Raw genomic sequence first — 27,645 nt, forward strand, 5'->3', positions numbered from 1 at the left:
AGTCCAACCCCCCCCTGCAATTGGCAGGGACATCTACAACTAGATCAGGTTGCTCAGAGCCCCATCCAGCCTGTCCGTGAATGTTTCCAAGGATGAGGCATCTACCACCTCTCTGGGCAACCCGTTCCAGTGTTTCACTACCCTTATTGTAAAAAAATTCTTATATCTAGTCTGAATCTACCCTCTTTTAGTTTAAAACCATTACCCCTTGTCCTATTGCTACTGGCCCTGCTAAAAAGTCTGTCCCCATCTTTCTTATAAGCCCCCTTTAAGTACTGAAAGGCCACATAAGGTCTCCCCACAGCCTTCTCTTCTCCAGGCTGAACAACCCCAGCTCTTTCAGCCTTTCCTCATAGCAGAGGTGTTCCATCCCTCGGATCATTTTTGTGGCCCTTCTCTGGACCTGCTCCAACAGGTCCATGTCCTTCTCGTACTGAGGACCCCAGAGCTGGACGCAGTACTCCAGGTGAGGTCTCACCAGAGCAGAGTACAGGGGCAGAATCACCTCCCTCGCCCTGCTGGCCATGCTGTGGGTGGTGCAGCCCAGGATACAGCTGGCTTTCTGGGCTGTGAGAGCACATTGCTGGCTCATGTCCAGCTTTTCATCTATCAGTATTCCCAACTCATTCTCCTCAGGGCTGCTCTCAATCCCTTCATCCCCCAGCCTGTATTGATACCGGGCACTGCCTCGACCCAAGTGCAGGACCCTGCACCTGTCCTTGTTGAACCTCATGAGGTTCACACAGGCCCACCTCTCCAGCCTATCAAGGTCCCTCTGGATGGCATCCCATCTCTCAGGTGTGTTGACTGCACCACTCAGCTTGGTGTCATCTGCAAACTTGCCAAGGGTGCACTCGATCCCGCTATGTCATTGATGAAGATATTGAACAGCACTGGCCCCAGAACGGACCCCTGAGGGACACCACTCATCCCTGTTCTCCATCTGGACATCAAGCCATTGACCACTACCCTCTGGATGCGACCATCCAGCCAATTAGCTATCCATCGAACAGTCCGCCCATCAAATCCATATCCTTCCAATTTAGAGAGGAGGATATTGCGGTGGATCGTGTCAAAGGCGTTACAGAAGTCCAGATAGATGACATCTGTAGCTCTTCCCTCGTCCACTGATGTAGTTACTCTATCATAGAAGGCCACTAGGTTCGTCAGGCAGGATTTAACCTTGGTGAAGCCGTGCTGGCTGTCTCGAATCACCTCCCTGTCCTCCATGTGCCTTAGCATAGCTTCTAGGAGGATCTGTTCCATGATCTTCCCAGGCACAGAGGTGAGGCTGACAGGTTGGTAGTTCCCAGGGTCCTCTTTTTTACCCTTTTTAAAAAATGGCTGCAATATTTCCCTTTTTCCAGTCCCCAGGGACTTCACCTGACTGCCATGACTTTTCAAATATCACGGAGAGTGGCTTGGCAACTACATCAGCCAGTTCCCTCAGGACTCTGGGATGCATCTCATCGGGACCCATAGACTTATGTACGTTCAGGTTCCTCAGGTGGTCATGAACCTGATCTTCTCTTACAGTGGGAGGATCTCTGCCCCCCCGATCCCCATCAAATGGCCCATTGACTTGGGAGGTGTGAGGAGAGAGGTTGCCAGTGAAGACTGAGGCAAAAAAGTTGTTAAGTACCTCAGCCTTCTCCTCGTCTGTTGTTACCAGCTTGCCGCTTCTGCTCATCAGAGGGGGTACACTTTCCTTAACCTTCTGTTTCTGGTTAATGTACCTATAGAAGCCCTTCTTATTATTCTTCACATCCCTCGTCAGGTTCAGCTCCAGCCGAGCCTTGGCCTTCCTGATCTCATCCTTACACAACCAGGCAGTGTCCCTGTACTCTTCCCAAGATACCAGTCCTTTCTTCCACTGCCTGTGCAATTTCTTCTTGGCCTTTAGTTTGACCCACAGATCATGGCTCAGCCATGCCAGCCTCTTCCCTTCCTTGCCTGATTTTCTGCACCTGGGGATCGAGAGCTCTTGTGCCCTATGGAAAGCATCCTTGAAGACCTGCCAGCTCTGTTCTGCTCCCTTGTCCCCGAGGGCCATTTCCCAGGGAGTCTTGTTGATTAACTCCTTGAAGAGCTGCAAGTTTGCTTATTCAGGGTCCTGACTATACTCTTCACCCGATCCTTACCTCTCCGGACTGTGAACTCTACCAGTGTGTGATCACTACAGCCAAGGCTGCCTCCAATCCTGACATCACCAATGAGCTCACTTACATTGGTGACCACCAGATCCAGTACTGCATTCCCTCTCGTAGGGCTATCTATTACCTGGCTTAGGAAATCGTCATCTATGCACTCCAGGAGTCTCCTAGATTGCCTACCGCCTGCCATGCTACTTTCCCAGCAGATGTCAGGGTGGTTGAAATCCCCCATCAGGATAATAGCCTGTGAGCCTGAAGCTTCCTGTAGTTGAAGAAAAAAGTCTTCGTCAATAGGCTCCCCTTGATCAGGCGGCCTGTAGTAGACCCCAACCACAAGGTTCCCTTTGTTGCCTCGGTCTCTAATTCTTACCCGTAAGCTTTCAGCCTGCTCGTGGCTATTCTTCAGGGACACTTCTTCACACTCTATCCATTTCTTGACAAAGAGGGCAACACCTCCACCCCTCCTACCCCGCCTGTCCCTTCTGAAGAGCTTGTAGCCTTCGATAGCTGAACTCCAGTCATGGGATTTGTCGCACCAAGTTTCAGTGATGGCAACTATGATAACCATGCAATTAAGCACGGTGCCACAATCTTTACACAGCACCTAACAGGGTCAACTACAATTGTAGAAACAACATTAAGTCTTCCAGCATTTGAATTTTCTATTTGCCACCTTTCTATACCTCTCAAGCAGATTTCATGCTCAATTTGGAGGGCAGGAATCCTTATTAATATAACTAAACTTCTGCTTTATTCCCCACAGCACATAAGGCTGGTCAAAGGCAAGCTGGCCTATCTGAGAGCTGAGTATACAATAGCTACTGAAGCAGTTCATGCTCCAACTCAAGCATGGCCTAAATTCAAACCTAAATTCTTTCTTGAAGTCAAGCCATTTGGACAGAGGACCATGTTTACATCCTTTTTGGTTGAAACCTACCATTGTGAGGATAGCTTTGAGCTCTTGCTAATTTTCAGCATGGCCTCAGCAATGCTGACCCTCTAAAGCACATGTAAGATTTGCAGGAAGCCAAACTACAGTCATTGTCTCACAAGCAGACAAGGCAGGTTACTTACAGAGCATGTACTAGGGCTCTCTCAGGCCTGGGTTCTACCACAGTGGTGGAAATAATTAATTATGTAAATAAGAAATCATGGATCATTACATGAAGAAAGTAATTAGCTTTCACTGCTGAGGTATGCAGGTCTATAACACAAACAAGGTTATCTGTGTATAGAAGGCAGTGTTCCACCCAAGAGCACTGGAAACAAGATGGCTGCTCTAGCATGGCAAGCTGATAGTACGTGGTGTTAGCAAGGTATTACAGATATTAGCTATCCACAGCCTCACCACGGGTGCACTGGCAACAGACCCTGACCTACCAGGCACAGGGGCACTGAAGGCCTCTTGGCAATCTTGCAGTTGGTCAGGCGTGGCACCTCTCCCCAGAGACAGCTGTGGTAGGGCTGAGAAGATCTGTGAGGCAGTAGTGTTGAGAACAAGCCCAGATCAGATCAGAAAGCAAGCTGCATACATGCACCTTGAGGCAGAAGGAAGCTGGAGTATACCCCAGTTATGTTCCTTACATTCTTTCAATCCATTTTCAGTATCAGATGCTGGACTTCAACACTGGGTAGGAACTGGCAGACAACTGGTGGTCCAGTTATTTCAAAATGTCATGTCCAAATGCCATCCTTAAAAATCCATTTCCAAATGAAAAGGCTGCATATTTTTTTGTGAAAAAATATTTGATTACTGCATAATTCATTCTACCCTTTCCCTAAGTAATTTCTGTGCCCAGCTGCCATGCTGGGCTGAGGGCATATGTATCTCAATTTAACAGATTGGATTTAAAACCTGAAGTTAGCACATGCTGGAACATATCTGTGGTATCTGTCATCATTTCTTTCAAGCTCTGCCATAGCTCCCACATTTCCTGAAGCCCTAAACAAGAGAGTGTATTCATCACACTTGTTGAAGAGCCAAGGCAGAAGGTCCAAAACAACAAACATGATGAGCCTGTCCTTTCTGTAGGCCTCACCTAGAGCCATATTAACTAACTGATGAAGCTGTGGTTCCCTGGCTTATTTCCCGACATCAAGCAGATTCACAAAGGGAGTAACTTTGTGACCGTGGGTACATGACCCAGGACACACACTTTCAAAGTTGTATTCTGCATAAATAATTTGTTTTTACTCACTCACTCAACTCACATGCTCATTTCTCACTCTTTTATGTGTGTAGAGAACCGGTACCAAATGCGGTTTTGTCTCGACATTGCCGCTGTAGCGCCATCCAGCGTAGCGCTTCGAGAAGACCATCCTCTCCACAGCTTTGAGAAAAAGCAACCTCGTGTGCCTGCGCAGGGACTAAAGGCGCGAAAAGAGCAGAGCCGGGGGCAGCACGGCCGTGGCGAACTGCACGTACACATTTGTGATCTGCGCATGCGTGGGAGCCCCTATATAAGGAGCGCACGTGCCCCTCGGCAGGGGCGGCAGCGGCGCGCGCGAGACTCCTCCTTCCGTTCCTGCACCCTCAAGGCTCACCCCCCACCCGCTTCGATCCCCGCCGGAACCTGAGGCCACCGAAGACCCTGCGGAAGATCACCGGACTCGAAGTGGTGGTGACAAACTCCTCCTTCTCCTTCTCTTTCTCTCTCTCTCTCCCCTATTCTTTTCCTCTCCTCCCTTGCCCTCCCTCCTCCCTCCGTTCTCTTCTCCCCTCCAATAAAAGTAAAAGGTTGTACGGCATTTGACCTCGTTTGCGTCTTAATCTCGTCCTTGGGATCGTATCGAAACCTCTCCCGACATTGGATCGGGACTTTTTAATTGGCGTCACGGACAGGATCCCTTGAGACGAGAGTGTCATACAACCTTACGGTGTGCTGAGCGAGTGTGTGTGAACGAGACGTACGAGCAAGTACGAAGCGAGTGCGGAGTTCCGATCCGCGGTTCTGCTCTCCCGCGAGGGAAGCAGCCGGAGACGAACGAAGCGCAAGGAAGGAGTGGGTGTTGAGAGCTTTGTACTGAAACGCGCGTAGCAGTTTGTGATTTGAGCTCCTGAGGGCGTATAGGGGAGACTTGAATTTTATAGTGTGACCCCCTCAGGAGGATATCCCCTTTGTAGGCTCTGCTCTGTCTTACAGTAGTTTATGGTCTGGCCTCCTGGGGGAGTATAGGGGAAGTTTGGATTGTACGGTGTGACCCCCTCAGGACGATATCCCCTTTGTAGGCTCGTATTTGTCTTGTAGTAGTGTGTGGATTGGCCTCCTGGGAGCGTATAGGGGAAACGTGGTTTTTTTAAGGTTTAACCCTCCCGGGACGAACTCCCCTTTGTAGGATATGGCCGCCCAAAAGGCAGGCGATTTTTGTGAAGAGACAGAGAAATTATATGAGTTTTTAGAAACGTACCGCTCTCGCCCCTCGCCCCCGGGACGAGATTGGGCACGGGACCACTGGTTCCAACTGCAAAGTGTTATGGACCGAATAGCGGTTTTGCATAAAGAAGCTAGGGTGAAGAAGGGAAAAGGGAAGGCTGTTGTTTGTGCTGTGTTAGGAGCGTGTCTGGCAGCGGCGGTGGAGGACAAGAAACGAGCGCCCTGCCAATCGGAGGCTGTGGCCGCTGCGTTGCAAGCGGCGATAGCGCCGCTGCGCGAGCAACTACTAGAGACCAAACGGGCGCTAGAGGAGGAGAAGCGCCAAAATATGATTTTGAAGGAGGAGCTGAGGGTTCAGCTCCTGAGGGAGGCAGACACCCTCGCTGAGGCGGAGGTAGTGTTGGAGGAGAAAGGCGTACGCCAAATCTACCCCCAGAAAGACCTAAAGCAATTAAGGGAGACGGTGGATAACCCCCCCCATATGTGCCCGCTGGTAAAAACGGAATATATATATGAGGACGATAGCGACAACCGTCCCCAAGTTGTAACTAAAGAAATCCCTTTTACTGCCACCGAACTGGCTAAACTCCGAAAGGATTTTGCTAGGACGGCAAGGGAGTCCGAAACCGAATATGTGTGGAGGATATCCCTGTCGGGGGGGGACGGGATCATGCTATCGGAAAAAGAAGCAGAGGGGTATTGGGGCCCCGGCGTCTTCCTCACCACGGGCGATCGCCGGGCCCCATGGTCTCTGACCCAGAGGGCAGCATATTGGGCGGGGGGGCTGAACCCCTTAGAAAGGGGGGATCCCCTAGCTGTAACTGGTTCGGTTGAGCAACTACTAGAAAACGTACAAAAGGCAGCATGCCTGCAAATGATGTATGACCGGGAACTTAAACCAAATTTAAGCTCTCCGATGTTGTTACCGGTAGACGCCGAGCGGCTGACACCGCTAATAAGAGGACTCCCCGACTCGTTAAAACCTATCGGGATCCAATTACAGGGGAGAATCCAAAATGTGCCTCACGAAGAGCGAATTGCATCTGCCCTGGAGGGAACAGTAACACCGCAACAGCGACAGCGGGGGAGGAAGGTGTGGACTTGGGGGGAGATAGCTCAGGAACTGATAAACTATGGAAGGAAATACGGGCCAGTAGGCAGAACTTACCACAAGGTGGAAACTAGGGCCGTGCGGGCAGTGGAGCCGGCAAATAAACCGCTGGCTTTTTCGGGGACAAGCCCCGGCCCAACAAAAAGGGAAAAACCCCTGCTCCGACAAGAATTGTGGCAGAAGGGACTGCAAAAGGGTGTGCCCCGAGACCTAATGGATGGGCTCCCCACCAAAAAATTAGAGCTCCTTGTGCGGAGGTGGTCCGGGCAAGGACCCTCTCCCAAACCAAACGCGCCCTCCGTGCCGGCACTAGATAAGAAGGAGGGGTTCAAGGGGGATGAAAGGGTGGCGGAAAACTAAGACCTCCGCCCCCTCAGGGTGAGGGGGGAGGCGGAGGGTGGATGTTTATTAGACAACTCACCTGCAACAATAAAGGGGACCTCCTCATTACCGTCGCAGTAGGGCCGAGAAAGAGGCCCATGACCTTTTTAATTGATACGGGGGCCCAAATCACAGCAATAAAACAAAGCGAGGCAGAACGGTGCGGCGTCTCAACTCCTTCTAAGCGCCTGATAGTATTAAACGCCCTAGGGAAAACCCAATCTGTGCCCATGACCCCGGTAACCTTACGGCTACCAGGAGATGAGAGTCCTGTGAACACCATGGCAGCCATAGGACCCTTTCAAATGAATCTCTTGGGCATAGACGTTTTAAAGGGCAGACAGTGGCGCGACACCCAGGGAAATTCGTGGTCTTTCGGCGTCCCGCAGATCAGGCGGCTGGCCGAAGCCCCCGGCGTGGGGGTGCGCCTGTTGCAAGCGGCGCCTGCCCTCCCCCCTTCCAAACTGACAAACGTGAAACCCTACCCGCTACCGATAGGAGCAAGAGATGGAATCGTGCCAGTGCTGGAGGACTTAAAGGGGAGGGGGATTATAGTTCCCACCCACTCCCCCTTTAACTCCCCGGTATGGCCTGTCCGAAAACCAAACGGAGGATTTTGACAGTAGATTACCGGAGGCTGAATGCCAACACAGGCCCATTAACAGCTGCTGTACCGAACATTGCCGAGCTTATAGCCGCCATTCAAGAGCAATCACACCCTATTATGGCGACTATTGACGTTAAAGACACGTTCTTTATGGTCCCCCTGCAGCCGCAGGACCAGGACCGCTTTGCTTTTACCTGGGAGGGGCAACAGTACACCTTTACACGGCTCCCTCAGGGATACAAGCACTCCCCCACCTTAGCCCACCATGCTCTAGCACAGGAGCTGGAAGCAATTCCCATAAGGGCGGGGGTGAAAGTTTACCAATATATAGACGATGTACTCATAGGGGGAAATCAGGTGGAAGAGGTTGGGGAAGTCCAGAAGGACATCATCACCCATCTAGAGAGCATAGGATTGACAATCCCACCTGAGAAAATTCAGACCCCTTCAAGTGAGGTGAAATTTTTAGGAATTTGGTGGAAGGGAGGGATGACATGTATCCCACTAGACACCCTTTCCTCCCTCGACCAAATTAAGATACCAGAATCGAAAAAAGACTTACAGCATGCGTTAGGGCTGCTTGTGTTCTGGAGAAAGCATATCCCTGATTTCTCAATTATCGCGAGACCCCTATATGATTTACTACGGAAAAGGGCGCAATGGGAGTGGACCCCGGTCCACGATGAGGCGCTACGGCTGTTGGTGTTCGAGGCAAATGCATACCAAGCCCTGGGGCCTATCCACCCAACAGACCCGGTGCAGATCGAATGGGGGTTTGCCGCAACCGGGCTATCGATTCATTTGTGGCAACGGGGGCCGGCAGGGCCCATCCGGCCCATTGGCTTTTATTCTCGGAGTTTCAAGGATGCAGAAAAACGGTACACTACGTGGGAAAAGGGGCTGTTTGTAGTCAGCCTGGCTTTACGAGAAGCAGAGCGCACCATTCGCCAGCAACCAATAGTGCTCAGAGGTCCTTTCAAAGTGATTAAGCCAGTTTTAACTGGGACACCTCCCCCTGACGGGGTGGCACAAAGGGCTTCAGTGCGGAAATGGTACGCGCAAATAGAACATTATTGTGGTATTTTTGAAGTTTCTGAGGGCGCTGCCAAAAATTTAGTTATCCAAGAGGGAGTGGCCCCAGACCGGGAAGATGACGTGCCCCCTTCTGCTGTACAGGTAGCCCCCCCATTTTCAGAACAATTACAGAACGCTTGGTTCACTGATGCCTCTGCTAAACGAGAGGGCAGAACTTGGAAATACCGTGCAGTCGCCCTACGGATAAGGACCGACCAAAAAATAATTACCGAAGGAGAAGGCAGCGCTCAAGTAGGGGAATTAGTGGCCGTATGGAGTGTCTTTCAACATGAAGCCCAATCTGCCTCTCCAATCTATATCTACACTGACTCCTTTGCTGTCTTTAAGGGGTGTACAGAGTGGCTCCCCTTTTGGGAACAAAATGGGTGGGAGGTTAACAGAATACCTGTATGGCAAAAGGAAAAGTGGCAAGATATTTTAACCATTGCCAGACAGGGGAACTTTGCGGTAGGATGGGTAGCCTCCCCTCAGACGGGAGAAGATCCGTCCGGTCATTGGAACAATAGGGTTGATGAGCTGGCCCGCCTCGCCCCCTTGCAAAGTGATCCAGTAGCGGAGGATTGGGAGCGACTCCTGGAATGGTTGCACCTTAAGAGAGGGCACACTGGAGCCCAAGACCTCTACCGAGAGGCTCAGGCCAGAGGCTGGCCGGTTACCCGAGAAAATTGCAAAACTTGCATTTCGGCCTGTGAGCAATGTCGTATCCGCTTAGACAGGCACCCCCTGGAAGACAGTCCCCTACATTTGAGAGAGGGAAAAGGTTTGTGGGAGGCCTGGCAGGTTGATTACATTGGTCCGTTCCGTAAATCAGAAGGGAAGTGCTATGTATTAGTGGGTGTTGAAATAGTATCTGGCCTAGCACAGGCTAAAGCCTGCGCTAAGGCAACAGGGGAGAATACGGTGAAGGCCCTGAAAGAATGGTTTGGGACCTTCCCTAAACCGCAGTTGATACAATCTGACAATGGCACACACTTCACAGCCAAGGTGGTCCAGGAATGGGCGGCTCGGGAGGGGATTTCATGGGTATTCCGTACTACCCCCAAGCAAATGGGATTGTGGAGAGAACAAACGGCTTGCTGAAGCGCTTCCTGAAACCACATGAACCGGGGTGGGCTGAGCAGGTAGGAGAGGCGGTGACCAACGTCAATAATCGCTGGGGTGCAAACGGGTACCCGAAAATTGCAGCATTTTGTCCACAAGCCCCAACCATGGTACCCGTCTCTCGAAACCCCAACTCCCCCAGGACACCATGTTATTCTCCTGGTCAACTGGTTCTGGTTGAGCTTCCCACTGTGGGAGCTGTGCCTCTTGTACTAGATACCTCCCTAAATAAACACATGTGGAAAGCGAAAGATACTAGTGGGAGAACCCACAAAATACACACCAAATGGATTATTCCCTCCTTCTAACCCAAGGAGTGAGTTTTGTTCCTGTTTCTGTTTTTAAGGGCAGCGATATGACCACGACGCACCTGCTACTTTGGATCATTTTAACTCAGAGACCCTAATCCATTAGAATATTCCACTGTGTATATCGGTTTTTATAGTTGGTGGTACACATGTGTGCATACATGTTTGTACTTCATTGCAGCTCTATGAATAATTCGAGATTTAATATCTATGTCAAACAGGCTAAATATTAGATGTTTCAGTGCACTACAGTCTTTAGGCAATAGTACAAAGACATCTAATTGTCTGGTGCGTGTCTAAGCACGTATATGTGTGTGTGCTTATTTAAGAAAAAATACCCAATAACTTTCCAATGATACCTATTTATGTTGGACATCTCAAGGATTTCAACCTATGATTTACCGTATATATAATTCTTTCTTTTTTTGATCTTCCTCTATTTTCATCATTAAATAGTCCTGTATATGGGAAAACTTAATAGTCAAGTAACATGAAATGTTGTACTTGCTTAGAAAATGTAATTGTCTAGTTTTCTTTGCAAAAAGTAAATATTGAATGTTCAGTACTTATGGGGCTTGGTATTGTACCGGCTGAATAAGGGATGGGGCAATGACCTTTTTCAGCCCTCTGGGTGACAAAGACACAACTTATTTTCAATTTCCACCAGGGAAAGATGGGCCATTTTCTCAAGGAAATAAAGCCATAAAAGGGCATTATTGGATTTGTGGAAACACGGCATACAAATTCTTACCCGCGGGGTGGTCGGGAGTTTGTTATATAGGGATCATAAGACCCCTATTCTTCCTCCTGCCAGAAACTGGTGGACCCCAATTAGGCGTAAAAGTGTATGATAACCTCGGAGATAGAAGTATTGCCTGTAAGATGCGATCTACCAAGGTAAATTTAGGTGGGACACAAAAATGGGGGAATGACGAATGGCCCCCTGAGCGAATAATTGAACATTATGGACCAGCAACCTGGAATCCGAACGAGCCCATTGCAGGGCCAAGAGAACCAATCTATAATCTAAACCGAATAATCAGACTACAAGCGGCCCTAGAAATTATCACCAACAAAACCGCTGATGCCATACCTATTAACCTATTAACTCGACAGTCTCAATGGGTGCGCGCGGCAATCCTTCAACACCGCATGGTTCTAGATTATTTACTGGCTGAGGAGGGAGGGGTATGTGGAAAATTAAATATCTCTAACTGCTGCCTAGAAATAGATGATGTGGGAGAAGTGGTTCTCCAACTGACCCAAGATATCAGGAAAATAGCCCATGTCCCTGTTCAAACCTGGAGTGGTTGGAATGGCGATTTGTGGTCCTGGTTACCAGGGGCACCGTGGGTCAAACAATATTGTATTTGCTATGTGCAGCTGCCACCTTACTGTTCCTACCCTGTATAATTCCATGTTTTATTCAATTAATTCGACACGTTGTGTCAAAGATGCAATTTGTTCCTAACACCTCACCTGATGGTGTAACGAAAATCTGTACCATCCATCAGCCACAACCAACCTCAGTACCCATCATTTAAACCCATCCCCAATTACTTCTAAAGGAAGAAACCGCGTATTGCCAGTTATGTCAACCCTATTTCTAATGTTTACCCTTCAAAGTTGAAGAATTGTTAAAGTCGTTCAAGAATAAGCTTGCATTGAGCAATACCTCAGTTAATCTGTGTTAAGACATTCCTTCACCTGAAACAATGTTATTCCCGTTTCCCTTCCCACAACTTTCCTCCACCCTTATCTCCAACCCTTTCATCTCTGCATTTTCTTTCTTTCTCCTTTGTTTTCTCTTTCTCTCTCTGTCTTATACCACCAAGCTGCAATGTCGAGCCACGGGGTGGTGTAGAGAACCGGTACCAAATGCGGTTTTGTCTCGACATTGCCGCTGTAGCGCCATCCAGCGCAGCGCTTCGAGAAGACCATCTTCTCCACAGCTTTGAGAAAAAACAACCTCGTGCGCCTGCGCAGGGACTAAAGGCGCGAAAAGAGCTGAGGCGGGGAAAAAAAGGCGCGAAAAGAGCAGAGCCGGGGGCAGCACGGCCGTGGCGAACTGCACGTACACACTCGTGATCTGCGCATGCGTGGGAGCCCCTATATAAGGAGCGCACGTGCCCTTCGGCGGGGGCGGCAGCGGCGCGCGCGAGACTCCTCCTTCCGTTCCTGCACCCTCAAGGCTCACCCCCCACCCGCTTCGATCCCCGCCGGAACCTGAGGCCACCGAAGACCCTGCGGAAGATCACCGGACTCGAAGTGGTGGTGACAAACTCCTCCTTCTCCTTCTCTTTCTCTCTCTCTCTCCCCTATTCTTTTCCTCTCCTCCCTTGCCCTCCCTCCTCCCTCTGTTCTCTTCTCCCCTCCAATAAAAGTAAAAGGTTGTACGGCATTTGACCTCGTTTGCGTCTTAATCTCGTCCTTGGGATCGTATCGAAACCTCTCCCGACATTGGATCGGGACAATGTGAGAAATGCAAATATCATCAGGGAGAGCTCTAATACTTAAAACTTCTTGGATTTAATTCATACCTGCTAACAACAACTTGTGTATGTATACATACCAGACAGAATCTCTGTTTCAGTTTTCTCCTTCTCTGTATATCTGCTTTTACTGGAATTGGTGAAGAAATGAAGTTAATTTCTAAATAAGCAAGTAATGGAGGAAATAATCCAGCCCTTTTTTCTATGCTCTCAATATTTGTTTCACAATTCCAGCCACCAGCTCACAATATTTGGAGACAGAGTCTTGTATATTATCAAATCCATCTCTTTGTCAGGACGAAGTAATTTTACTCGTTTCATGGAACTGTCAAACTTAAAAAAAAAAACAGAAAAACAAACACCACCACAGCTCTTTTCTACAGCTTTATCTATCTTTTCTGATTCTGCAGAAAACAGCTTCATCTTTCAAATCCATGCCACCTGGGATTATCCCCAGGAGAAAGAAAAGCACACGGAACTGAGCTTCTGTGTTTTCACAAGCTGGGTGCACTCCCTAAAGCAGGACTTCCTGTTGCTAATGTCAAAGGTAACCCACCACATCACTAGAAAAGCTGCAATCCAGAGCTTTGACTGAGGTCAGATAATATTCCTCCAAGTATCCCTGTTTACTCCCTCTGCAGAGCAAACCCTTTGCCATATTGCTCAGGAATCAATGCATTTCCAAGAGACTTCACCACCCAGTATTCAGCCTGACTCAGTAAAGCCCAGATAGCTGACAGTATCAGAGGGAAATCCCCATTGGCTGGATGTTTCATCCAAGTTCAGGCTGTATGCATCCTACTCATGAACGTGTGAATTCTAGTCTAGATCACCTTGGATTTGTAACAGAGGGCATCTCAGATTTTTTTAAAGGCTTTTAGAGCAGTTTGCACAGCAGCAAGAAAAATGCAACCACCATCTACCTCTGGGAACACTTCAGTGGTCTAGCAGAAGAGACAGTGACCAGTGAAAACAGGGAATGCAGAAATTCATTACTTTTTTTTCCTTTGTGACTAGCACAGACCTCTGTCATTGCCTAGAAAGAGTTCCACCTATAAACATACATTAAACATACTGTACACATTGATACATTTATATTAATATATTACACTATCTAGATATATATTCATTAAATACATTATAAAACCAACAAATCTTGACCAGGTAGGGATTCTGAATCTGTCTGTCTGGTAACTAATACCCTCTTTTAAATGATGATATGAATACCTTTCTCTGGCAGTGTCACAGGTAGACAATTCCCTCTAAGTACTTTCTTTTCTTAGAAGCATAATCCCAAATGTCTTTATTTGCAGAACAATTCTTCAAGAGATACCTCTTTACCAGATGCACTATGCCAGAAGAACAATTCATCCTTATCTGCGCTTCCCTCCTAAACCATAACGATTGGTCAGAAGTTTAGCCCAGTATGGACATAGTTTTGTTTATGGACAGCCACTATCAACTCTGTGATGAGACTTTGAAGCCTATTCCCAGACATGTTCTTAAGGCACCGTAACCTGCGCAGAGGTAGGCACTGCACAGGGAACATCTCTTATACTGAGAGTACTTCCTCATTCTTTCTACAGGTATTTTCTGTTGTTCTTTGGCATGTGATGTAAGTGAACACATAGGCCTTCATCATCAGAAACCTCTTCTCCAACCATTACCTACATTTCTTTTCAAGTTATCTGAGCTCCAGGACCTCTTTCTATGAAACTAAGTTACTCTAAGGAGCCAATTTTGACCCCGTCTTGAGGATGAAGCAGCAAAACTGCTCTCCCTCCACACATCAATCCCTAAAAACTAATGCACGGTAACAATGGGTTCAGCTACCTTAAATTAAGCTCATTTCTATAGTAAATGTTTGTTTTGTACAGTATAAGAGAGTGCTTCCCAATGGTTAAGTCCCTCAGATAAATGAAACTCTCTTTCTTTTAGATGAATCCCCTGTGAGTAGTGGAAACCTAAATATGAAAAGTAGAGTAGATTTGCCCCATTTCACCTGTCAACACAACGAAAGCCTTGGAAGCAATGCAGAAAATACTTGGACTGTATCTCTTAGAAACAAACTGAATTATGACCATTCTCACAAACCACAAATGCAAGCTTGGAAAGCACCCACATACGGCCAGAGAAGCCTCTACCGTTTAAAATAATGTGAGCATTTAACAGATGATGAGAAAAATAGACATTTTTCTCCCCTCATCTTCAGTCTCTATTTCAACTTTGCAGGGCTTTTCAGTGTGGGAGGTGTGTTTAAATAGGGACAGAGCTCAAGGGACAGTGCACAGGATTAGAAATTTCAGTGTGGCAAAGTAATTACCTGGCTCTATCCAGGTAACTGGTCACAATTCAGCTGAAAACAGTAGTTCTCCACTGGGCGTTATGAGTTGCCAAGTGTGTCCTGAAAGACGGATCCCCTACCTTGTCTCGAATCCCTTGTCTCATAACTTCTCTTTCAGCCTCCATCTTGGCATATTTGGCTTTCCTCTCTTCCTCTTCTTGCCTGAGGGCTTCCTGTCGTTCCTCTTCTTTCTTGGCAGCATCTGGGTCTTTTTCCTCATCCCCACCCAGCATTTTCCCCATGTCTTTGGTAGCTCCTAGAGAAAGCACAAGAGAAAGTCAGCCCTGTAAGAATGTGGGAAAACAACCATGATGCCAGCTCTCTCCTTCCCCACACTCAGAACCTTCTTCCACTCCCTCTGCATCTGGAAAGGTTTCTCCTTCCACTGAGGAGGAAGCACACTCCCCACAGAGGCAGGAGGTGGGCAAAGCACCCAGACTGACCAGGTGGGTTACCTGGCACTGGTAGGAAAAGCACAGCAGCAAGAGGAACAGACTACATCTGTAGACTTGCATGATGGCAACACAATTGTTTTGCAGTCCTAAAGAGGGAAAGCTGCCATCCACACAATGTTTTCACTCCATCAGCTCAGTCAAGTGACTGAAGGTTGATTTTGGAGGGTCTTTAATGTAACAGGCAGGTCGTACATTCAGAAAGAAATGATACCAGGGCTAGGAAAGGAATTTGAAATCTCAGTTGCAGGAATGAGTAATCATAATCTTAATTGTTGCCAGAAATTACATACCCCATGACAGGCAGGAGCACACAGCATTAGGAAACATTTGGAGTTGTTGATGATTTCTAGGCTCCTACCATAGATCAGAAAGAAGCAGCATCTCTGCATGTCTCTTATCTAGCCTTGGGATAGATAGCCCCTTTCCTCTATCACTGCCTCTAATGCTTAGCATGTAGGTGGGATCCTGGCTCTGCCTAGTCCTCTTTCTACCCCTGCATGCACATTGGTCTCGAATTTTCAGTCCTTGCTCCTGAGCCAGCTCTTTGTTATGCAAATCCCTTGTACAGCCATGCAAATGGGGAGGCTTCTTGCCTGTCCCTCTCTCTCCACAAGGCTGCATAAAGGCCATTTACCCTGTATTTCAGAGGCACTTTTATTGGCAAATGACTGGCAATCATCCAGCTGGGGAGGAAGGCGGGGCAGGGGAAAGGGGGAGAGCATTTACTGTGGTACTTCATCATCAGGGCACTGGAGGGCTGCAGCAGTATCAAACCTGGTGACATGGATGAAGTGAAGACACATATCCTTTGGAAGCTGTGTTGTACTTTGCCTGCAGCAGGAAAACACCCTGCATCATTTACTAAAAAAGGTACCTTCACCCTGAAAGAACACTGTAGATGGCTTGTTACTGTCCTTAGTTCCTGGGTCAGGACAGCTCCAGATTGGCTCCTTGCTGGCTGAGACTTAACTGAGTTAATCTGAGACAGCCTTGTTGTAGCACACACTCACATGCACATACATGTATACGTATTTAATGTCTCTTGCCTTGCATAAGGCAAAGTTATCTGGCCTTTTCAAAGGCTTAGGCTGGAAGGAGACACTGTCAAAGTCCTTCTAAATAATTGTTTGTTGGCATTATTAGAGGCTAAGTGAAGAGAAGAGGTTTTCACAACCCCTTATCCCTCCCTTATAAATTACCTATTCAGTGTGTCAGCAGTGCCAGAGGACTGTGTTTGCTCCTGCTTTCCCCATCAGTTCTTGGGATGGCAACAGTGGAACCTTGGTTCTTACAGGGAGAAACATCTGCAACCTGTCAGGATGACTCCTCCTGAATTGCCCCAGAGATGACAGTTATTGTATTAACTACTGCCTCTAAGAACCACCAAGGAATTTGTTGAGAGGTGAGCAGATCCTGTGGCTTTTCCCCTCCACATTTCTTTTCCAGGTCACATGTTTTCCCAGAGCCCTAAATCGAAAGCAGCCCTGAATCAAAAGCAACCCTCCAGTCCCCCAAAATGTGACAGAGAAATGGCCGCTGTACATCTCCCATAGAGAAGCATGGGGAAACTGATCATTTTAAGCCTGACAAGATCTGTTTTTTATAGACCTTTTTTTGCCTCTTGACACTTCTATCCTGTTGGGAAACCTGTGGATAAAAAGAGAAAGACACCCAGGGACCCCGAACAAACCCCAGCTGGAATATTCATGGTCCCTAGCTACTGTCAGCCTTCCTCTATGGTCATTTTGCATCCTCCTCTGCAGGGTCAGAGTAGTACAGGAACTCTTGCATTTTGAGGGCAAATTTACTCCAACTGGTGATTTCTTTCCTGGGATGCAAGGAAGGCTAACTGAAATTGCAAGCAACCTAGAATTTGATAGCAAGTGGAAAAGCAATGCAGACTAGTTGGGTCACACATCCCTATTGCAGGGACATCCCTAAGCAGTTTTACTGTGCATAAATTATTGATGACAAATCCTGGTAAAACCTTTAATTTCTGAATTCCCCTCAACAAATATTTCCACTGATCATCAAACTGATCAAACTGGTTCAATAATCTATCAAATTTATCTCTTTTTAGCTTCTCTCCACTTAGAGCTACCCAGACAGTATAATACACTAGTTAGTTATGAAGCAGAATTCAGCAGTGAAAAGAGATTATTTTTTTCCCTCTAAGCACTACTTCTAGGCTATCATTAAGTTATAATGTCAGCTCAGCTCATCATGTAAGGAATGAAATTGCATAGACTTCTTTTTCTTTTATCTCTTAGACAAGACCAAGATTTTGAATACTTTAGGCATTTGTTTTTGCAGCTATTCAGCACACAGGACACCTACAAGAACAAGAATGTAGTTTCAGGATCCTCACAGACTCTCTTAATTCACGCCTGATTTCAAAGTCACCTTCTAAATATGCAGAATGCTGCACTGTGGTATCACTGTTAACTAATTGGAAGGAAATGTATTATGAGAAGCAAAATTTTACACTACATTTTAATTCCAATCTCTTGTGTTACTTTTGGTGTAGAAAAACTTTTTTTCTGTCTCATTTGTTCTTCATCCTAAACTTTAGGTTTTATTGTTAACATTCCCTGGATAACAGCTTTTGTTTTTAGCAGTTCAGCAGTGGAGGCTCCAGAGAATTCATCTGCATGCAACTGAGATACTGCAGTTACAGGCACAAGCAGAAGGAAAGAGCCGAAGTTCTGTCCTCAAGCCTGCTTTTGAAGCTTCCAAGGAAACAGAGGGGAAGAACACACTTACGGAACCTGTTCATATGATAAATCTGGGTCTTTTTGTCTTCTTTCACATCCCAGCATAACATCTACCTTGACATAAGGAGAAGACAGAGAATGCCAAAGTAATCACTGACAAGTAAGGAGCTTCAATCAACATTATTTCCAACATCTCTAGACAAGATGACAGGAAGAACACAGAAATGGCTAAAGCTCCAGGACAACATGTGTAAACTGTCACCTTTCTGGCTGTAAAAATATCCCCAAAGAATAAAAAACTTCCATGAGGGAAAGAATCTCAGAGGTGGTTTGTTTAGAAGACAAGTGGCATGGCAAGCATTCCAAACTAATAGTCATTCCCTTGATCCATATGGGCTAAAGAACTAGGCAATCAGGTGTTAAGCCAAGTATTATGAGTGCACTCAGATACGCTTTCATGTGAAATTTGCTGGTTTAAGTTGTCATCAGCCATCTGAAAAACAGTAATTCAGTTGTTGGGGAACATGTGGGAGACATTCCCCAGTGAAACAGCCGGAAAGCAGGTCAGCTGTCTGGAATGTAGTTTTGCAGTAAAGGCCTTGGGATCCTAGTGGACAACAAGCCGACCATGAGCCAGCAGTGCGTCCTTGCCGCAAAGAAGGTCAACAGCCTCCTGGGCTGCATGAGGACGAGTGTTGCCAGCAGGTTGAGGGAAGTGATCCTTCCCTTCTACTGAGCCCTGATGAGACCAAATTTGTAGTGATGCGCCCAGTTCTGGGCTCCCAGATACAAGAGAGAGATGGAGTTACTGGAGTGAGCCGGCAAAGGGCCATGAAGACAATTAGGGCACTCGAGGATGTCTCATACAGGAGAGGCTGAGAGAGCTGGGACTGCTCAGCCCGGAGATGAGAAGGTTCAGGGGGGTCACAGTAGTGTGCGTAAATACTTGATGAAAGGCAATGAAGAAGAGGGAGCCAGGCTCTTCTCAGTGGTGCTGTGAGACAGGAAAAGAGACAATGTGTACAAACTGAAATACAGGGAAACCTATTGAAACACAAGAAAAAAAAAGTTGGGGTTGCAGAAAGAGGCTGTCAAGTCTCTGTCTGTGGACATATTCAAAATTCATAGGCCACAGCCCTGAGAAACCTGCTGTAGGTCACCCTGTTTGAGAAGGGGATTGGACTAGACAACCCCTGTGGATCCCTGCCAACCTCAGATATTCTGTGACTCTGTGTGACCTCACAAGTAAGTGGTTTAAATGGCAACTGAAAGTGACTGAAGTGAATTTTGCAAGGAAAAGGATGAAGAGCACATACCCAAACAGATCGTGCATCTGAACTAAAGGAAAGTAAATTCTTAAACTGCCTGACCTCTGTCACAGGAGCACCACCTCCTATGACCTAACACTTCAATGGCTCATTGACATCAATCCAGCTTTCACACAGAAAACGTAAACTCACAGAATCAACTCGCAGGAGCGCTGTTCAATCTGTTACTTGTTAAAAAAAAAAAAAAAGAAAAAAAATTCCCCGAAATATTGACATGCAAAGTTACCTGCTGCAAAAGCCATATGGAACAAGGATTAGGATTTTTAAGGATGACTTGCAGAGAAATAAATTAATAGTAACATCTTGGGTATTCTTAATTAAGCAAAGGGTGATAGAAATTTGCACACACCATTGCTTCAGGTAAGGTAATTAAGTGAAATCAGAAGAATTTCTTTTGCAAAAATCTCATTTCATATTGCAGACAAATAACACCCCATACCTGTCTTTCAAGAGGGCTGCATATGTGTGTGCTTAGATCTCAGAGGATGTTGCAGAAGTTCCCCCCGGCCAATCACAACTGTCAGAAGAAGCAGTGAGAGCTCTACCTGAAACAGGCATCCCCTGAGGAAATTTTGCAGGTGTTTTTTTTGGTAATACTATTTGTGGCTGAGCCATATTTAGATCGAACAGACAGGACAACTGATGTCCCGGAGTTTCTAAATTACAGCATGATTTTTATCACATCACCCGAATATCTGGAGCTAATCACAGAGTACCATCCTGGGGCAGGAATGGGTCACTCATTTTTGCGGCATCACTTCAGAACCAGAACTAAGAACGTTGTATTGATATCACTGGAGAGAGACCTTTTTCATCAAGGCCATAATGCAAAGCTAATGTCTAGTATACAAGAAATCCTTTCCCCATTTTAAAGCTCAGACAAAGGCGAATTTGCCATTAAGAAAAAAGCCTTATAGCAATCATTATGTGACTCCTTACTTTATCCAGAAGTCAAGATATTTAATCACTATTTTGTCAGGAACGGCTAGGCTGGAATTTATATGAAGACTTCTCTAAACAAAGGAATTTCATATGCAAATTTTTCGCCAATATGAATCATATCTAAACAAATCAGATCTTGTCCAAGTGTTTTTGTCCAAATCCCTTAGATGTTACAGAGATGCTTTCAAATCATTCCCCCTGGCTGCTGTGACATAAACTTGGTTTTCTGTTGCAGCCAAAATACACACCAGTAGGTGAGATTCTTTTAGACAAAATACAAACTGGACCTCTGTTCCCCCTGCCCTGAAAATAGGGTGCTATATTTCCAACCTGTTTACCTTCCTCCAGCAAAGTCATTACATCTGCTGATTGAACTGGACTGGCTGAGAGAGCAGTTCTCACCACCAGGGTGAAATCCGGTTCCCAATAGGGATGGCTAGATTCAGGTTTCTGCTTAGAGATGTGTCCATGTGTGCTCGCTTCCCATTACAGTAAATGGAAGCCCACTGTGACCTTCAGTTGCCTCTGCCTTCCTAAAGAGCCTGAATCACAGCCCAGGAAATGGAGTCCAAAGCTGCATCAAGCTTCAGGTAAAGTACACTCCCACCTTTGATAAGTTTAGATACCTATTTGTCATGTCAATAGCTCATGTAGACTCCTTGGCCTATGTGTCTTACACAGCAGGATGCATTGCCACCTATTCTGATCTAGTAAACAGTCAGCTAAGCAGCATGCTGAGATCCAGATTTATACACACATCTTAGTTGGAGACAGAGTAAAAGCCCAAAACTACAGTCTATAGGAGCAGAATGGGGGGTGAGGGGTGAGTGTAACTTCTCCCTAGCATAAAATATAGACAGGAAACAGCAGGCTCCCCAAGATGTTATGTTTGGACAGCAATCCCATTTTAATGCACTTCCTTTCACCCTTAAAGAAGAAATAGTTGTTTCCAGCATATCACCAACCTCCCCTGCAGCTAAGACAAAGTGACAGATGAATGATCACTAAAAAGCATTTTACGAAGAAGCTAGTTCAGTCTTAAATAAAGCAGAAAGTAAGGGCTATGTATTCTACAGCCAGACCTAACCCACTAATGTCTTAGAAATCGTTTGGATTTTTTCGGTGCTACTGCAACACACTTCCATTCCACAATGCCTTGCAAAATCAACTGAATCATCTACAAGTTTTCTGACTCCTCAAAATGAAAGAGCCCCAAACTTACGACTCATAGCTCATTATCTTGTACAGAAATGAGTCCTGCAACTTTGTTTAAACTCAGCAGAAATGTAAATTTTCCCTCTTAGGTCTGCGTAAAAACAAAACAATGGCCTTGGAACTTTTAACAACCAGATGGGCCGAGGAGGAAGGAATAAAGAGCAGCCGATGATGGATTGGCTGAACAACCTTATTTTTATCTTTCACTCTGAGAATTCTTGACATTACACAATGGTTTTGATGACTTACAATTTCCCATAGTTTTTTGTCTCGCTCTTCTTTGAAAGTTAGACTGGGAAAAAATGGGTGAACTGAGCTCTTCAGGATCTGTGCCCGGTAAAATCTCCTGTGCTCCCTTCTGGGCTCTCTTCTGAGACTTATGGTCTGTATATTGCGAGCTTTTCAGATGTACCTGCTGCATCTCCTTTCTTCAGTCTCCCCATCTGTGAGGCAGCAATGAATCTAGATGCCAATCTTGCTCCAAGACTTTGTGTTCTGTAGAGGTGCACAATGTAAGGCAGCTCCTGATTTCTTGCTTTTTTTTGAGTCAGCTTCCACCAGAGTTTGGTACAACACAATGGAAAGTTATTGGAGTTGACATGAGCAAAAGAGGTTACAACTACATAATCCAAAATCACTGTATTCAAACTAGGGCCAGTTCAAGAACCCTTAATTGCATGGACAAAATTTTTCTTGTCAAGGATGAGATCAAAATAACTCATGCACAAAGAACCAGTACATACTGTCAGCTGGTCAGAATAAAGCCTTTGACTTTTCCACACCACTGGGGCAGCCTGGTTGTCTGCCTGGTCTTTCTGTCCTATTGACAAAAAGGGGAAGGGCAGAGAGGGGCCTGGCACATAGGGATCCAGGCCACCACACTTGTTATGGAAGCAAAAATCTTTCTCATATCAGGACAATAAGACAATAACAAGGAAAGATTTTGTTGCCTATGTCCACATTAACCTGCTGCTCTTTGCAAGTACAAAAAGTAGTCTGACCTCTGCTCTTCATTCATTTAGGAGTAGAACAAAACAATGCTTTTAGGAATGTTTTGGAAACAAAAATGTACAGCTCCATGCTTGTTGTAGAAAGCTGTTTTCCTGCAAATGTTTGCACATTTCTTCAGTTATAAGAACAAAGATGCCTCTGCTGTCTGTCTCCTACTCCTTCATCAGGGAGATAAAGGTGCAAGGTCTTTTCCTTCTTCAGTTTTATCAGCCACCAGATTACTGTTTTCTGTCAAAAAAGTAAATGCCACACCAATCCTTTCCACTGAAATAAAAGCCTGACCTTCTCCTGTTAAAGTTTCAATAAAAATGTAACAGCCCTTCAGGAGGGTATGGCATGATATTCCAAAGTGGTACTTGCATGAATGGAATACTATGTTTATACATCAGTACTGAATAGCTCCAAAGGAACAATCACAATTTATTAATTAACTATAACTAATATACCTACTGAAATGCATTTGTGATTCCTCTTTCATAAACAAAGAACTGATGCCAAGTTAACTTGAGGAGCTCACTTGAGAAATCACAGTATCTCTGAAAATGCCATTTTCTGGTCTTTTTGGTACCATGGGGATCTCTGATAAGGATCATTAACATTGTATTAAATGAAGAAATTCTTAATGAAATTCAAAGCTCAAAGCAGACATGGGACTCTGTTTACTTTTCCAGATCCACTCAGCACAAGTGTCTTACACAACTGAGAAGGGGTGTGTTTATATGTATTTCTGTTCCCTGGGCCAATCCATGGTTTTAGGCTTATTTCCAGTTCAGTGAGATGCCTATCCATTTCAGCATTAAGTCTTCTGAGATATCACAGAAAAATAATATTGGAAGGATCCCAGTGAGGTCCATCTGAATATATCAAATGGTGAACCATGGATCATGGGTACTGTGTGAGTTATGTAGTGGCACAACACAAATGGGCATGAGGAAGGAGTAGTAAAGGAGCACTCAAAGCTTCAGTTTACTTTGCTTATAAAGTAGAGAAACGGGACAACTGGGTTTACTGGATCACATGAATTCAATAGCCTGGCACATCAGACCCACAGGACTATAAGGCTTTAGTAGACACCGGTGCACAATGTACCCTAATGCCATCAAACTATAAAGGGGCAGAATCCATCTGTATTTCTGGAATGAAAGGGGGATCCCAACAGCTAACTGTATTGGAGGCCAAAGCGAGCCTAACTAGGAATGGGAGGCAAAAGCACCCCATTGCGACTGGCCCAGAAGCCCCGTGAATCCTTGGCATAGAATACCTCAGGAGAGGGTATTTCAAGGACCCAAAAGGGTACTGGTGGGCTTTTGGTATAGCTGCCTTGGAGACAGAGGAAATGAAACAGCTGTCCACCTTGCCTGGTCTTTCAGAGGACCCTTCTGTTGTGGGGTTGCTGAGGGTCAAAGAACAACAGGTGCTGATTGCCACCACAACAGTGCACTGGCAGCAACTGAGACTCCCTGTTTTCCATTCATAAGCTGATTCATCAACTGGAGAGCCAAGGAGTCATCAGCAAGACTTGCTCACTTGTTAACAGTCCCTTATGGCCAGTGCAAAAGTCTAATGGAGAGTGGAGACTAACAGTAGACTATTGCAGCCTGAATTATGTCACGTCGCCGCTGAGTGCTGCTGTGCTGGACATGCTAGAACTTCAATATGAACTGGAGTCAAAGGCAGCCAAGTGGTATGCCACAATTGATATCACTAATGCGTTTTTCTCAATCCCTTTGGCAGCAGAGTGCAGGCCACAGTTTGCTTTCACTTGGAGGGGGATCCAGTACACCTGGAATTGACTGCCCCAGGGGTGGAAACACAGCCCCACCATTTGCCATGGACTGCTCCAGACTGCACTGGAACAGGGTGAGGCTCCAGAACACCTGCAATACATTGATGACATCATTGTGTGGGGCAACACAGCAGAAGAGGTTCTTGAGAAAGGGAAGAAAATAGTCCAAATCCTCCTGAAAGCCTGTTTTGCCATAAACCAAAGTAAGGTCAAGGGACCTGCACAGGAGATCCAGTTTTTAGGGTTAAAATGGCAAGATGGATGTCATCAGATCCCAATGGATGTGATCAGAAAAATAACAGCTATGTCCACAACAACTAGCAAAAAGGAAACACAAGCTTTCTTAGGTGTTGTGGGTTTTTGAAGAATGCATATTCCAAATTGCAGTCTGATCATAAGCCCTCTCTATCAAGTGATCCGGAAGAAGAACAATTTCAAATGGGGCCCTGAGCAATGACAAGCCTTTGAACAAATTAAACAGGAGATAGTTCATGCAATCACCCTTGGGCCAGTCTGGGAAGGGCAAGATGTAAAAAATATGGTCTATACTGCAGCCAGGGAGAATGGCCCTACCTGGAGCCTCTGGCAGAAAGCATCAGGGGAGACTCAAGGTCAGCCCTTAGGGTTTTGGAGTCAGGGATACAGAGGATCTGAGGCTCACTATACTCCAACTTAAAAAGAGATATTGACAGCATATGAAGGGGTTTGAGCTGCTTCGGAAGTGGTTGGTACTGAAGCATAGCTCCTCCTAGCTCCCCAGCTGCAGGTGCTGGGCTGGATGTTCAAAGGAAGGGTCCCCTCTACGCATCATGCAACTGATGCTACGTGGAGTAAGTGGGTTGCACTGATCACACAACGGGCTTGAATAGGAAACCCCAGTCGCCCAGGAATCTTGGAAGTGATCGTGGACTGGCCAGAAGGCAAAGATTTCAGAATATCGCCAGAGGAGGTGACATGTGCTGAGGAGGGCCCACTGCCAGAAAATGAGAAGCAATATGCCCTGTTCACTGATGGGTCCTGTTGTCTTGTGGGAAAGCATTGGAGGTAGAAAGCTGCTCTATGGAGTCCTATACAACAAGTTGTAGAAACTGCTGAAGGAGAAGTTGAATCGAGTCAGTTTGCAGAGGTGAAAGCCATCTAGCTGGCTCTAGATATTGCTGAACAGAAAAGTGGCTGGTGCTCTGTTTCTATACTGACTCATGGATGGTGGCAAATGCCTTATGGGGGTGGTTGCAGCAATGAAAGCAAAGCAACTGGCAGACCAGAGGTAAACCCATCTGGGCTGCCGTGTTATGGCAAGATATTGCTGCCCGGGTGGAGAACCTGGTTGTAAAAGTATCTTACGTAGATGCTCACGTACCCAAGAGTTGAGCCACTGAAGAACATCTAAACAATGAGCAGGTGGATCAGGCTGCTAAGATTGAAGTGGCTCAGGTGGATCTGGACTGGCAACATAAGGGTGAATTATTTCTAGCTCAGTGGGCCCATGACACCTCAGGCCATCAAGGAAGAGATGCAACATATAGATGGGCTCATGATCGAGGGGTGGACTTGACTATGGACAACTATTGCACAGGTTATCCATGAATGTGAAACATGTGCTGCAACCAAGCAAGCCAAGCGGTTAAAGCCTCTTTGTATGGAGGACAATGGCTGAAATATAAATATGGAGAGGCCTGGCAGATTGATTACATCACACTTCCACAAATCTGCCAAGGCAAGCACCGTGTGCTTACAACGGTGGAAACAACCACAGGATGGCTGGAAACATATCCTGTGCCCCATACCACCGCCTGGAACACTATCCTGGGCCTTGATAAGCAAGTCTTATGGTGACATGGCACCCCAGAAAGAATTGAGTCAGACAACGGGACTCATTTCCTAAATAACTTCATAGACACCTGGGCCAACAAGCATGGCATTGAGTGGGTATATCACATCCCTTGTCATGCACTAGCCTCTGGGAAAATCGAACAATACGATGGACAGTTAAAGACTACACTGAGAGCAATGGGTGGTGGGACATTCAAACACTGGGATACACATTTAGCAAAGGCCACATCGTTAGTCAATACCGGGGGATCGGCCAATCGAGCTGGCCCTGCCCAGTCAAAAGTTTTACTTATTGTAGAGGGGGATAAAGTCCCTGTAGTGTATGTAAAAAATACACTGGGGAAGACAATGTGGGTTACTCCTGCCTTGGGAAAAGGCAAACCCATTTGTGGGTGATGTGGAAGGACAGTGAAGTCCAATGTGTACCTCAAGGAGATTTGATTTTGGCTGAAAATAGCCAATGAACTGAATTGTATGATGTTAATTGCTATACAATACTGTATATCATCACTTATATGGTGGCTATATGCCATATCAACGGTATTACAGTAAGAATCATCCAGATTAATGAAGAATGAACTTTGATGAAACTGAGCAAAGTGCAGCAGTGATGGAACTAGGACTGGCTTCAGCATGCAACAATCCAACACCACACACTATCTCTCCTGGTCTGAAAGACTGTTATGACAGATGGAGCCCAAAGTCATGGACTGAATGAACTCAACAGACATTTTAGAGGGATGACCCATAGACTAAGGGAATAATATCTGTGTGTATATATCGAAAGACAGGAAACGTGGTAGTGATTAACTGGAATGTATTGGAAAGAGTAGGACCTGGATATGATGTAGATTGTATGGAATACACGGTGGATACTGTCCTGGTTTCGGCTGGGATAGAGTTAACTTTCTTCGTAGTAGCTGATATAGTGCTGTGTTTTGGATTTAGTATGAGAATAACGCTGATAACATACTTGTGTTTTAGTTGTTGCTGAGTACTAGTCAATGGCTTTTCAGCTTCCCATGCTCTGCCAGATGCACAAGAAGCTGGGAGAGGTCATAGCTAAGACAGCTGACCCAGACTGGGCAAAGTGCTATTCCATACTGTATGACATCACAGCCAGTATACAAACTGGGGGGACTTGGCCGGGGGGCATCAATCACTGCTCAGGGGCTGGCTTGGCATTGGTCGGTGGGAGGTGAGTGGTTGAATCACTTGTTTTTCCTGGGTTTTGTTCCTCTCTTTGTTGTAGTTGCTTTCCTTTTCACTATAATTTATTATTACTATTACTATTACTATTACTATTATATTATTAAACTGTTCTTATCTCAACCACGAGTTTTTTTACTTTTGCCCTTCCAATTCTCTCCCCCATTGCACTGGGAGGGGGAGGAG

At 46.1% G+C, this 27,645-nt stretch overlaps 1 protein-coding gene across 1 annotated transcript in view; it reads right to left on the reverse strand.

Moving 5' to 3' along the window:
- The window catches only part of CPLX1 (complexin 1), a gene marked incomplete at both ends in the record, with an annotated part of 131,943 nt that overhangs the window by 36,015 nt on the left and 68,283 nt on the right, over nucleotides 1-27,645 (reverse strand). Inside the window, one exon of the mRNA XM_082335579.1 lies at nucleotides 15,047-15,222. Coding sequence (XP_082191705.1) covers nucleotides 15,047-15,222 — 176 coding nt within the window. The remainder of the gene's footprint in view (nucleotides 1-15,046; nucleotides 15,223-27,645) is intronic.

This window comes from Platalea leucorodia, assembly GCF_965183815.1.
Source record: "Platalea leucorodia genome assembly, chromosome: Z".
Taxonomy (NCBI): Eukaryota; Metazoa; Chordata; class Aves; order Pelecaniformes; family Threskiornithidae; genus Platalea; species Platalea leucorodia.